The following is a 14,241-nucleotide window of genomic DNA, read 5'->3' on the forward strand; positions in this document are numbered from 1 at the left end:
ACGTACTTGTCTATTATTCAAAACCTTATGACATGCATAGCCAGGTCAAAAGGAAATAATTTCATCTCATTTTCGTTTTCGCAAATGCTATAAGGCTTAATGCTGCCCAATTGGCATAGATGACGCAGCTGTTCTGGGCAAGCATGGGTGGGTGAAGGGGGTTGGGTATGTGCCCCCTCCCCCCATCAACGAGAAACAACGAAAGGAAGAAATGAAGCGACGGAATTTTATTTTTTTCTCCTTTTGTTATTATTTTCAATATTCCTTATGTACATACATACAATAACTGCCAATATAAGTATTTTGGAACATATAAAGCAGTTATACAAAGAAGAATTATATATCAGCAATAATTCTCTCTCCATAGACAATTCTGTACAGTAACTTTACAAAGAACAAAACATCTTGTCGGATAAATTGTATATAAACAAAGCAATAGGGCGAAAAGCGGCTCGCCCCACCACTCCTGGACTCAAGGGTTGCAACACCTGGAGGGCGATCGCAACACCCACGTAGGCTTGCAACACAAACTCCTCATTCCATAAAAAAAGAATCCTGCCTTTACAAAAATACATTTCTTTTTTGTGTGTGCGAGTGAGGGAGGCGGCAAGCGACTTGGTGGCCCCGAGGTCTAGCTGTTTGTATATACATATACATATAAATATACATATACATACATATATATATACATATATATTAAATATCAATAGAAATTTGAAGAAAACAAATAATTATATAAGATTTGTGACATTTCTTTTCCCCTTTTTATGTATTTCCTTTTTTTTATACAAAATTCGGATGCACTTTTTTTTCTTCTTTTTTTTTCTTTTTTATACAAGATTCCAAGCCGCCCAAGAGGTCTTGCCGCAGCCCTTCGTTTACGACTGTGAACTACCTGACCAGGAGACGGCGCTGGGTATCCCCCCTCCCCCCTCCCCCCGCGCGTCCTAGGGTCCGTGGGGGGACGCCTAGGAATGGGGGGTTGTGGGGGGGAGTCTCTGCTTACAACATACATAGACTCGACTGACTGACTCTTTGACTCTCTCTCTTTCTCTCTTCCTCTCACTATAACAAATCGTATATCCAAACAATTTCTAAATATTTTCTCTCTTGGTCTCTTACAGTAATATATATAAAAAAGGGAGAGATAAGACACACAATCTATCAACAATGAGCATTCGCAACCGTTCTCGGATTAACAATCAATGCGCTCGTTATCCACAAGAAAGAGGGGAGGGAAGAAAAGAAAGAGAAAAGATAATAATCCGTTTGTTTGGCGGAAAATGCGTCCATCTGCGACTCAAGGGCCTCCTCTTGTTTCCTTTCTTTCTTGTTTTTTATATTATGTTCATATACGTTCGAGTTATTTGGAAGGAAAAATTATGCGGTTCAACACTAATCAAACTTCACATTTTGCTTTTCTCGACTTGACCAACGATCACAAGTTTGATTTACTTCTTGTCTCGAGCGTCTGTTTTCTCCTCCACGAATCGAATAAAGACGTGTATACCTGCATAGCGTGTGAGTGAGAGTGAAAGAATGGGAATGTGAGAGTATGAGTGGGCGAGTGACAGTGAGTGACAGTGAGAGTGAGAGAGTGATTGTGTGAGTATGAGTGAGTATGTGTATTTGTATTGGTATGTGTTATGTGTGAGTGTGCTTGCTAGCGTGGATATACATTTCTTTTTATCCGAGCACATATCTTTCCTTGCCGCACCTGAGGAGCGTGTCCCATGGAAGCCAGTCTGAGGTCAGCACAAGATCGTCCAGCCCGTGATCACTGCGGGGGCGCGAGCACGACCTGTCGTCGGGCCGGAATGCCTTGGAGGTTGTCCTTCCGCCCTCGGGCAGGGCTGGCTCGCGCGGCCCTCCACGCGGGCGGCGAGAGAGTGGGTGGAGGGAGGGAGGGAGGGAGGGAGGGCGGGGTTGCAGTGTCCTTGCGCCCCTGGTCTGTCTGCGGGAGGGAAGGTCGCGGGCCCACTTTTCGCCAGCAATAACATTCGCGCAACAACATTAATTGATCGACTAGAAGGTACTGGGTGACCCACCCAGTCATGTCCTGCTTGCCCGCCCTTGTATCTGCGGGCGGGTGGGATTAGGGGGAGGGTGGGCTGGGCGGCTGAGGGTGGGTGGTGGGCGGGTGGGGCCAACACCAACGATACGAGCAGCTCAGCAGCACAGCATCGCAGCATCGCAGCACGGCGGCTGCGGCGCGAGGGTGCCGGCGGCGCCTCCGTCACGAGCGGCGGAGGCTGACTCGGCGCTGCCACCTCGCGCATCTGCGCCACACCGTCATACAAGGCTGAATAATAAATTAATTACGATGTAAGAGAGGTGTTGGCGTGATGCGCCGCCCACCGTCTCAACCGCCCTTGACTGGTGGGCGCGGCGTTGATCCCTGAATGTGCCCGGGGCCATGCGCTGGTGTGGGCGGCGTGGGCGGCGTGGGCGTGACTAGGAGGAGGCTCCGCGCCCACGCTCCGCCACCAGCGCCCCGAGGCCGCTCAGCTTCCGGCGGGCGGCGCGGGCCGGGCGGCCACCCTGGCCCGGGGATTAAAGCTTGAGAGGGTGGCCGAGGCCGTCCTCCGTGGGTGTGGGTGGCCCGGGCCGCCCGCCGGGGGAGGGCGGCCCACTGCGCGACTCCCTTCAGGCGCAGTCGTGCAGCGGCCGCTTCTCCGGGGGCGGCGGCGGGTGGTGGCGCGCGCCCACGCCCTGGGGGCAGCGGCACCCGTGGCTCGTGCACCGCTGGTACGTGCTCTCCAGCAGGCGCCGCGCCGCCGTCAGGGGCCAGTAGCAGAGCAGGCACGGCAGAGGTACGGAGGCGAGGGCCAGGCACGCCCAGCCCCGCAGCGCATGCGGGCCGCCGCAGGAGCACGGGTGGTCTGCGGCCGAGTCGAAGTCGGCGTCGCCATCCTTGCTGCAGTGGTACAGCACGCCCTTGACGCAGCACAGGCATGACGCGTAGTCGACCACGGCTGCGGGCGAGCACAGGCACTTGTTGCGGCAGAGCCAGGCCGCAGGCGGGGGCCGCGGCTTGGTGCATGCCTCGCACCGGCAACGGCCGCACCACGAGCAGATGATGGACTCGCCGTCGATGTCGTCGCGGCCGCCCTTAGTAAAGGTGAGGGCGGCGGGCTGCTTGCTGATGACGGGCGCGCGGCTGCCCTGCGGCACGAGGGTCACGCCCGTGGTGCTGCCCGCGAGGCTGCCGCCTTTCACTGTTGTCCCGACATTCAAACTTGTCTGGGCGGCCGTAAGCTTGGCTGCGGCGGACGGCCTCTTGCCGCTGGTGCGGGCGGGCGCGCCATGGACCAGCGGCAGGTCCGTCGAGTGGGGGGCGCGACCCCCCGCCGGCGAAGGATGCTGGCCGGGCCGCGAGCGGGGCGCCACGCGGTGCTTGAAGGGCGTGTCCACGTAGAGGTTGGTGGTGCGCTGGTGGTCCGGGCGGGGCACGGAGAGCGTGATGGGGCTGCCCTGGGGGGAGGTGGTGGTGCCCGGCCCCCCCGCACAGCCCCCCCCGCCGCCCCCGCCTTGGCTGCGGCCATCGTGAGACATCACCGAGCACACGGGCCGAACATCATCTCAGCCGCCGCTCCACAGCACTCTGGAACACGAGAAGGCAACGTTAGCAAACTCTTGGGAAAAGGGTAACACTAGGAAGGCATGATCAGGAATGCATGATCAGGAATGCATGATCAGGAATGCATGATCAGGAATGCATGATCAGGAATGCATGATCAGGAATAGATTCCTATGTATAAATGTGTGGCAAACAGGGCAATGCTTATCTCTGCCTTGGCCTTCCTAACCGGAAGTTTGATCTGCCTCATTCCGTTCACACAGAACTCAACCAGAAACAAATCGCCCGAGAGCGCCTCGACCACAGCCACCCATAACAGGCCTTCTATCACCCAAGACACCCCCCCCCCCGCCACCCTTCTCCCCAAGACAGCAGCAATTACCCTCCAATGGCCGGCTTCCGCTGAGCAAGTTACCGCCTCCTGCCTGAACCAATGGTCGCGACAGGGCATTGCTGCACTGTGCCTGGTAACCCTACCACATGGTACCTGGTAACAATGCTACTCTTTATGTGGTAGCCATAGTCCACATGTGGCACTGCGAAAATGTTATGACCCTCGTGTCACTCTGGCACTCTATCTATATATCCTTTTCTAATACTTTCCCCTTAGTGGCACTGTTAACCTGTGATTTGTTTGAACAGTAGGGAGTCTGGTAACACTGTTGCACTGTACCTGGCCCTGATACGCGTTTGTGAGTAAAATTATAACCTGGTAGCCCCGGAATAAGCATAATGATAACATGCTAGCCCGGGAGTGAGCATAACAATCATCATCGCAGCCCGGTAGTAAGCATAATGACAGTCAGACAGACCGTATACGGACACACTGGTAATTCCATAGTCACAAAAGACATCCTAAAGTGCACACAGCAAAGAAAAAACACAAACCACCAAAAAAAGAGTGCTAAAAAGTAAGAGAAAAAAAGCAAGAGGCTTGATGCACCAAAACCAGACGCGACAACGCACGTGCTTCTACAGGGGGACAGATTTGAGCGCGGACGGGGCTGCTCAATGCTAGTAATTTATCCCCAGACTGACAGACGAATTATTACTAGCTGGTGTACGTGCTATCAACTAGCCAAGACAACTGAGAGGTGTGGTGTTCTGGGTGTTTTTTTTGGACAATAAGATAAAAAGCAGTTATCAATAGTAGCGATAGAAGTAAATACGATGTCGTAGAAATAACTAGAACAGAGACGAGAGTTAAGGGGTGGAGGTGGGGGGGGGGGGGGGACAGGATGAAACAGGGCAAAGGGGGGGAGGGGGTAAATGGTCAATGCAGGGCGGGGGGGAGGGGGTGGGGGTGGAGGGAGAGGAACCCCCACCAATTGACCAGGAGTTACACTAGGTCGACCTAACTACCAGACTGCCTAGCCCTCTCTCTCTCTCTCTCTCTCTCTCTCTCTCTCTCTCTCTCTCTCTCTCTCTCTCTCTCTCTCTCTCTCTCTCTCTCTCTCTCTCGCTCTCGCTCTATCTCACTTTCACTCACTCGCCCATGTACGCACGCACATACTACACGCGCGCAGAGAAAGAAAGAGAGAGATAGATAGATAGATAGATAGATAGATAGAGAGAGAGAGAGAGAGAGAGAGAGAGAGAGAGAGAGAGAGAGAGAGAGAAAGAGGTGTTAGGGGTGGTCGAGGTAGATCGAGGTGGGTGAAGGGAGAGCGGGGACAGGGGAGGGGAGGAGGAGGAGGAGGGAGAGGGAAGGCAATGGGTGATTTTGGGGAGGGGGTAGAGGGGGAGGGAGGGAGGTGTAGGGGTGGGGGTACGGGGGAGGGGCGGGAGGATGGCAGGAACGGATGCCGCCCACTCATGTAGAACTCCAACTTCCTTTCTCACACTCCACTCGGGGAAAGAACGGCACAAGTGGCCCGTTTTTCGAGACATAAGGCCCACGAGCCCACGCCGCAAACGGGGTAAAATGACCCTAATTGCAGGATTCTGTGTTCTTCTTCTTCTTCTTTTTCTTTTTTCTTTTACACCGACGTCTGGCTCTAGAAGGGCACAAGCCGACGCACAGGAAGGGCAGGAAACCCGGCAAAATCCGCGGAAATTATTGTAGTCCTGGACGAACCACTCCCCCCTTCCCTCCCTCCCGTTCCCTCCCTCCCTCCCATTCCCTCCCCTCCCGCACACTTCCCTTCCCTTCTCTTCCATGTCCCTCCCTTTCCTCTCCGCTCTGTGCCCTCCTCTTCCCTTCCCTTCTATATATTTCCCTTTCCTCTCTCCTCCCTCTCATCCCTTCCTCCCTCCTTTCCCCCTCCCTTTTCCTCCCTCTTCCCCCCTCCCTTTTCCTCCCTTCCCCCCACCAATCTCTTCTCCTTCGCCCCTTCTTTCCCATCACCCCCCCCCACCCCCTCTAGATCACCTTGTCTGTCTCGATCACGAAGAATATGCAAATCACTTCTACGTTATATTGCACTGTTTCTGGTCCAGCAAATCTTTCGTCATCTCTAATGATATTCAAGGTAACAATGATACTCAAAACTATAGCGATAGTAATAGGTAATAATAAGTAATTACAGTGACACTAATGAATATTCATAATACTAACGAGCTATATGGTAAAAAACATACCGATGATGATAGTAACAACACTACGAACAAAAATAATAACGATAGAAATGCAGAGAGCGAAAATAAGAACTACGCATGAACGATGAAGGTAACTAACAAGGGAAAAAGACGGATAATGACAGCAGCAATTAACAGAATTAAGGAAGATGGAACGGAAAGCAATAAAACACGAACAAGATGGGAGAAATAGCAGAGCCCAACTAGGGAACAGAACTAGCACTAGGCAGCAGCAGTCGGGGTACTGGTGGTAGCGGTAAGATTAATAGCAATTTTAGTTGTAGCATTAGCAGAAGCAGCGCTAGTCATAACAATAGCAACACCATCATGGCTAGTGGTAGGCCGGGTGGTATAGTCATAACACTATGACCAACAACAGACAGTTCGGTAGCAATAGTAGTATAGTAATAATATTAATAAGAGATATAGTAATAGAAATGGTATTAATAGCTATAATAGCAGCAGCAACAATACCAATAGGAGATGGAATACCAGCAGCTGCAGTAATAATAGCAACTGAAGTAGTACTATCAAAATTAGTATTACTATTACTATTGCTATTGCTGCTAATGCTTCTGTTAATAAAAGCAATAAGGACAAAAACGTCAACAAAAACAACCATGATGATGATGATGATGATGATGATGATGAGGATGAGGATGATAGCAATAATTACAATGGTAATAGTAGTAGTAATGCAAACAATGATGATGATAATAGTCTAAAAATAATAATAATTAATAGCGATGATAATTATGATAATAATAAAGAGTAACAGCAAGAGTAAAAGTAAAAAATAATAGTAATAGCAGTAGTAGTAGTAGTAGTAGTAGTAGTAAATAATTATAATAAAATAATAGTAGTAATAATAATAATAAAAATAATAATGGCAAGGAAAATAACAATTGTAGTAGTATTACTACTACTACTACTAACAATAATAATAATGATGATGATGATATTAGCAACAACTACAACAACAATAATATTAATATGATAATAGCTGATAGTAATGGTAGTAATGGTAGTAATATTAATACTATTAGTAGTAGTAATAGTAATAGTAATAGTAATAATAATAAAAATAATAATAGTAATAAAAATAATAATAATAATGATAGCAGCCAAGGCAATAATGATGATGATGACAGAAATTCGCAATTCAAAAATAAAAATAAATAAAAAGCGCATTCGTTAATAGCACTAAGACACAACACCAGTTACGAAGAATGAAATCAACAGCAATAGTAATGAAATCATAACGATTATAATATAAATATATTCGGAATGCTATACTCAAAGACGTCACTGTCAATCAGATAATCAAAGTAAACAAATTCATATGATGATGATGATGATGATGATGATAGTGATGGTGATGATGGTAATGGTGATAGTAATGGTGATGATGATGATGATGATGATGATGATGATGATGATGATGATGATGATGATGATGATGATGATGATGATGATGATGATGGTGATGGTGATGGTGATGATGATAATGATGGTGACGATACCAAAGCATAGATATTAATGAGACCAGGGGGAACATGTACCAGTATCCATGAACTAAATATGATGGTAGTGATGTGGTGGTGGGGACAATGGTGGTGATCGTAAATAACATAAAAAGCTAACTAAAACAACAGAGAGAAATTGAGTACAATTATCTCTCACTCACTCACTCACTCACTCACTCACTCACTCACTCACTCACTCACTCACTCTTTCTCTCGTTAAACAATGCTAATGACCTAAAATGATAAAGTTCGGTACACATTTCCATATATCATTAATATCAAATCATAGCATACCGCATACATAACAATGCCATTAATAACATTAATAATGACTGTAGATGATTATTGTAATGATAATAATAATAAAAAAAAACAAAAAAATCACAATAAATACGTTTCCCAGTATGCTCATCGAAAATCCTTGAGGTTATTCTGCCCTCCTATTGTTATACGAATTAACATGTAGTATATGTATGCTGTTTACTGTTAGAGAGAGAGAGAGAGAGAGAGAGAGAGAGAGAGAGAGAGAGAGAGAGAGAGAGAGAGAGAGAGAGAGGGGGGGAGGGAGGGAGGGAGGGAGGGAGGGAGGGAGGGAGGGAGGGAGGGAGAGAGAGAGAGAGAGAGAGAGAGAGAGAGAGAGAGAGAGAGAGAGAGAGAGAGAGAGAGAGAGAGAGAGATTGAGAGAGGAGGGAGGAGGGAGAGAGAGGAGGGAGGATGGAGAGAGAGGAGGAAGGGAGAGAGAAAGGAGAAGGAGAGAGAGAAAGGATGGAGGGAGAGAGAAAGGAAGGAGGGAGAGTGAAAGGACGGAGGGAGAGAGAAAGGAGGGAGGGAGAGATAAAGGAAGAAGAGAGAGAGAAAGGAGGGAGGGAAAAGCACGCCCTTCCCTAAAAGAATAATAAATAAAATAAACAATTCAAATAAAAGGGAACCGAAATCTTATCCATGAACGGTGGAATGCAAAGTCCCGTGTACCAATGACCACACAGTACGCCCACCGCAGCGCAGAAAATTCAGTACACCATAACACAAAAATAACAATAACCCCGCACGATACAAAAACAAGATGAAGAATACATCTACAACACTGCAAACCTATTCAATGTCCGGCAGAGTACATCCTCAACCGCAAACTTGTCAAAATAAAAACAAAACACACCGTTCGCAAGACGCTCGCAGGGACCGCCACAAACATGTCAAGCAGGAGCAGCAGGCAGGAAAAAGGGGAAGAAGCAACAACAGAGACCACAGCAGCAGAAGCGACAGGAGCTGCGAGCGGATGACGGGACGGGGCGGGAAGTAAGACTGCTACCTCCACCATTGTCATTCCCGGGCCCGTAATGGCGTTCCCGCCGGATGTGAAGACGCACTGCTGCCAAAGGGAACTTCCGGTCCCCCTCCTCCCTTCCCGCGCCTTCGTCGCCGCCTACACCCTCGCCTGCCTCCCCCGCTCCCTCCGCGGTGGAGCTTCCGTCTCGCCTGTCCACGTTCCTCGGTATTTCCCTGTGTCTGTCTGTCTGTCTGTCTATCTATCGATTTGTTACCCCCCCCCCCCTTTACTACATGTGAAATAAATTTTACTCTGTCTACTTTGCTATAATTTTCCCGTGAGGTTTTACATAAGAGCTTTCTTCTGGTATCTTCACTAAATTCTGACATGCTGTCTATGGCATAGATTGGGGACATTGTAAACACACAAACACACACACACACACACACACACACACACACACACACACACACACACACACACACACACACAGATATGTGTATATACATACATACATACATACATACATACATACATACATACATACATACATACATACATACATACATACATACACACACACACGACAACAGAAGGGTCACCAGAACACGACTTGTGATCCTGGGTGACGTGTGACGACTATGGGTCAGGGGTTGGGTCAAAGGTTAGGTCAAACTCTCCGGTTACCAGCTGTCCTGAGTGCGGCACAAACTTGTCAGCCTTTCCAAAATGTCGGGAGATCGGAACACCTGCCGCCTCTAAACACTTAACACGACCCTGATGCCTTGTTCGAAGCAGGACACGAGGATTTCACGTAAATGGTGTTCGTTACAAAGTATTCAATGATTAAGATTATAATTAGAAGGCCAAGAGGTATTCTAATAAGACGAAAACAGTGCATTTGCTCTAAGAATATCTGATACAAAAGCATATGTAACTAAAATTCAGCAGTATGAAGAGTTCCCCGACTGAGCTAACGCCCTCTGCTATCGTTTGCATACCGTCGACGGCCTGGAAGTGTGACCTTCTTTCCTCACGTAAACTTGACACATGTTTCCCCCTCTTTTCCCACGTGTTTTCATGAATGGCAGGACGAGGCAAGTGCCTTATCTGGCGGCCTGATAACGTCTGCAGCCTCACCAGGTCAATCAGACTTCGTACCCTTCCATGCTCGCAAACACGTGCAGAATCCGTGGACGCAGAAGCAGGGTTAAGCGCCTGAGATCTGCGAAACCTACGGCAAACTCGAAATGGCAAGGAAATCAAGAATGCAACGAATCACTGCAAAAAAGCGGCAACTCCCACAAAAAAATCCCAAACTAAACTTTCGCGAAAAACACTTGTCGCGGTGAAGCAATGGCTGCCTGTTGCTCCGTACAACCAAGGGTGCGAGAGCGGACTCAGCCCCATTCATAAACTGCGGACCATTTCAAGAGTGAGATTCATTTGGTTCCCAACAAAATACACAGCCCTGGTGTGGACGAGGTCAAACTAATGACGTCACACTTATCAGCCTTTAGCGGACTGTGAATGGCAAGGTTTGGGAGATAGAAAAGACAAAATGCCTCCATATGGCAAGACCACACGAACAGTCGCTGTCGCCATATGTCGAGTTCGAAATACCAGCACCTCCCTCGAGTCGGATTTGCACTCGACACATACCCAAGTCATGACTGTCTCGACCGAGTTCTATCCTCCGATCAGGGGTACGTAACGGTAACACGCATCAATCGCGATAAACACAAGATAAAAACTAACCCAAGGATTGAAGCCACGGCCGACATGTGGCATCTCATGGAGTTCTCAGAGGCCGGTGGCTCGATGAGACTGGCAGTGTGAAGACCGTGTGGCCTTGCCTGTCTCTCTCCTTACTAGACACATATGCATACATACTCGCACTCATACATGCACATAACCTTTAAAATCCGCCACAATAACAGGGCGAGGGGGCAATAGCACAGCCTCTGCCCGCACGTGTGCCGGAAACATTATTTATGTGCCACGAGGACTGGGGAGCAACACTGTTAAATCTATTTGTCCCAAAACATTGCAAGCATGTTTCAGCAAGCACAATATAAACATGCCTGGGTTCATGAAGCAGTGCCATCAAATCCCGCATTAACACGACCAAACAGCGACACAAAGCAGAATCAAACTAGCATTATATTCGACTGTTAAAATATACCAAATAAATACAACAGACCCTCCATCCCCAAACAATAATCTATATAAACTATAACAAAAAACATCATTAGTAATGTATGAGTACCTAGAAAAAAGCATTACAAAGTGAACTCAACATCGAACTCAAACTTTCGTTGTGGCTTCTAAATGACTTGCAGATCAACCTAACTGATAATCAGAGTTCATTGATTGGGTATTACTCAGTCAATCAATACGCATCAAATTACAAGATTACAAATGAAAAATACAAAAGCATCGAGATGTATGTAAGGGTGAGCAGCCATTTCAATCGCACGGGGATTTTGAGCCTTATGGCCCGACCTCGTAGTGGTGAAGAGAAGCCTCGCTGGATGCCGGATCCTGCACGTCTCTGCTACACCAGGGAGAAATTTGCGTATATCTCATCAGCCTTCCTTCGGGCACGGGAGAAACCGCGACTGGCGACACCCTGCCTCGTCTGCCTGTCTACGCACACCTCCGACACCCACGGGAGACCCTTCCCTACGACCTCTCCTTCACTTCGGTCGCCCTCCAGACCCTCCTGCTGCCGCGGCTCCTCCTCGAAGTCCTGGCCCCTTCGACGACGCCTTGCTGGTTCCTTGGGTCCTGCGACTGTAGACTCTCGGGAGGAAACGCGAGGGACCTGGCAAATTCACTTCCATTCACTCGCCTTTCCTGGCTGCGTGTCGCTGGACTTTTCAGTGCACGGTTAATTCCACGGTTTAGGAACATTTATCATTGTTGCGAGAATCGCGGGGTTGTTAAATTCATAAATTTCGAAGTGATAAATACACACACTACAATAAGCACACATTGCTGGCCCTCCAAGCCCGTTCTGTAGCACACCACAACTATTCATTGATTCACCACTTTCAGGAAGTGTTGTCAGGTAATATATATTCCATCCTGGCTTGGCGTACCATTCCTGAAAACTCAAATTCCAGTTCACAAACGGCTCTCTTCGCCGCGCCCTGAGGAAAGCTCCTCGAACGGCGGCTGTGGCACCAACCTCGGCTTTTCGAGTTCCTCCCTTACGTAAACCCCGCGGCGCCCTTCGCCCGGCCCTCGCTGCCATGCCCTAGCTTTGGTCACTGTCACACACTGGGCAAGGGGCAGGGAAGGGCCTCGCACTGTCCCCAGGTCGGTGCTGTCGTAGTACTCCCCGCCTGGCCGAGGTTCCCCCAGGTCGAGCAGGCGGTCTCGGGCGCAGGTCTGCCCCACCAACACCAACACATGCCACATTTTCACCACTTTTCTACCACTGGTACACACTCCGCCACTCGCTTGCGATACTTTCAATGTCGCTTGAGGCACGATACGTCGGGGAACTTGTGTCTAAAGTGTCGCAGGTCCTTCGTGGTGGTTGTTGAATCACGGCCTAGAAAGCTTCAGGTTTTTATGAATGAGCCTCAACTGCTCACCAACATTGAATGAAATGGCTGCTCACTTCTACACCACGCCTCTTGATAAAGACTTACCTATTTCCACAAATTCGCATCAGTAGGTAAATCCAGAATTGAAGATTAGACAGAGGACGCGCAAATATGAAGAGTTAATCCGAAATGTCGATTATAATCCTTAGGAGCGCACGGCAGGAGTGTTCACCCTCTCACAGTTGGACCAAATATGGACCCTGAGCGTCAGCGCAGCCTAGGCGAGCCGGGCGAGTCCACTTGCGCAGCCGAGGGGGAGGACGCACCTCACATCCTCATCGCCGCTACACGCATAGTGAATAATTATTGAATTACTTTGGGAGTATGCTTGTTATGTATGTACTGAATGTCTCGCTAAAGAATGTGCATGAAATCACTTTTTCGTTGGTTATTACTTTTTCAAGTGATTTACATAACGATGAAATACTGAATGTAAACTGTTTTTAATACTATCTTTGCTATAATCTCTAATTCATTTCAAATCCACGTATCCTTGTTTTATCACATTCCTCGAAGGAATAAATGAATGAGCCCACCAACTCAATAAAACGTATTGCCGTAACCACGCAAAACAGCGAAGTGTTAATTTCCCCACAAAATAGAGAGAGGTTGGGGCACGAAGCAACAAGCGTCAGTTTCATTCATAAGAGCGAATCCCGCGCTGCCAGACGTACGAGGAAATTTCCCTCTACGGCTGGAATTGCGTAAATACGCCACTTTGACATCGGGCCACATTCTGAGAGCATTCCGTGCACATTCAACACATCATGGGCACTCTACATAACCGTCATGGGCCCGAGATAAGCCAAAACATACAACACAGCCTCGGTGACCCCCACGCCAAAACAGGATAGGGGGGAAGGGGGACGGGAGGGGGGACGAGCGAGGAGACACACAAATAGTCGTACAAGGAAGGGTGCGCCAACTATTAATGCGCATATCTGAAGGAGGTGCCGTGGCTCGCTGCTGACTCATTCACCATATCGTCATGCCACAACCTCAGTCGACCTCAACATTATTTGAGAAGAAGAACTTATGTAAAACCTCACAGGAATATGAGGCTGGGCTGGTCGGTCACGTGACGAGGGTGTCCGAAAGATCGATATAATCATATATAAAGTGTTGTCACTTTTCCGTCGTAGTAAAAAAAAAATATATAATTCTTGTTTGCGTTTCTTTTCGATATACTTTTCTTGGGGAATGGGTGCTTATAATATTTTGTTCTGATATAAATGATATAGTTTAGACATCACGAAATTGTCACGATAATCTTTTATTGAATGTAATACACATAAAGATTTTTTTTTATATATAAGATCTTGTCAAACCTCGCATAAATCACTCATCTCCAATCTCAAAAAAAAAAAAAAAAAAAAAAAAATGCACACTTAAAAAAGACACTCACACATCCGACCACCTACACATTGAAGCCAATTTACCACTTCCATCCAATAGAATATGTCATTCACATCTTATGAAATATTTTTTTCAAAACAGCTGTGAGACGATTTTCGGAGGGAGGAGGAGAGGGGGGGGGGGGTGAAGAAGATTTTACAGCGGGGTACATCTTGTGTGGGTGCGATACACACGCAAACATGATACTTATGAATGACAACGTAGTTAAAGTGACGGGTGTTTGAAAGCAGGCTGGGTGTGGGAAAAGGACGGAAGCGG

At 48.0% G+C, this 14,241-nt stretch overlaps 1 protein-coding gene across 1 annotated transcript; it reads right to left on the reverse strand.

Annotated features, from left to right (window-relative positions):
• Positions 1 to 225: 225 nt before the first annotated feature.
• On the reverse strand, positions 226 to 13,150 carry LOC125028833 (protein sprouty-like). Its single transcript, XM_047618367.1, has 2 exons — positions 12,613 to 13,150; positions 226 to 3,604 (listed from the first exon to the last, which is right to left on the reverse strand). The coding sequence occupies exon 2, from the start codon at positions 3,553 to 3,555 to the stop codon at positions 2,647 to 2,649; it is 909 nt and encodes a 302-aa protein (XP_047474323.1). The 5' UTR covers positions 3,556 to 3,604; positions 12,613 to 13,150; the 3' UTR covers positions 226 to 2,646.
• Between the last annotated feature and the right edge of the window lie 1,091 nt (positions 13,151 to 14,241).

Source organism: Penaeus chinensis, chromosome 9 (genome assembly GCF_019202785.1).
Source record: "Penaeus chinensis breed Huanghai No. 1 chromosome 9, ASM1920278v2, whole genome shotgun sequence".
Classification (NCBI taxonomy): Eukaryota; Metazoa; Arthropoda; class Malacostraca; order Decapoda; family Penaeidae; genus Penaeus; species Penaeus chinensis.

What these genes read in the sequence shown, in the direction of transcription:
- LOC125028833 (XM_047618367.1), bottom strand. Translation starts at nt 3,555, where the DNA reads ATGTCTCACGATGGCCGCAGCCAAGGCGGGGGCGGCGGGGGGGGCTGT.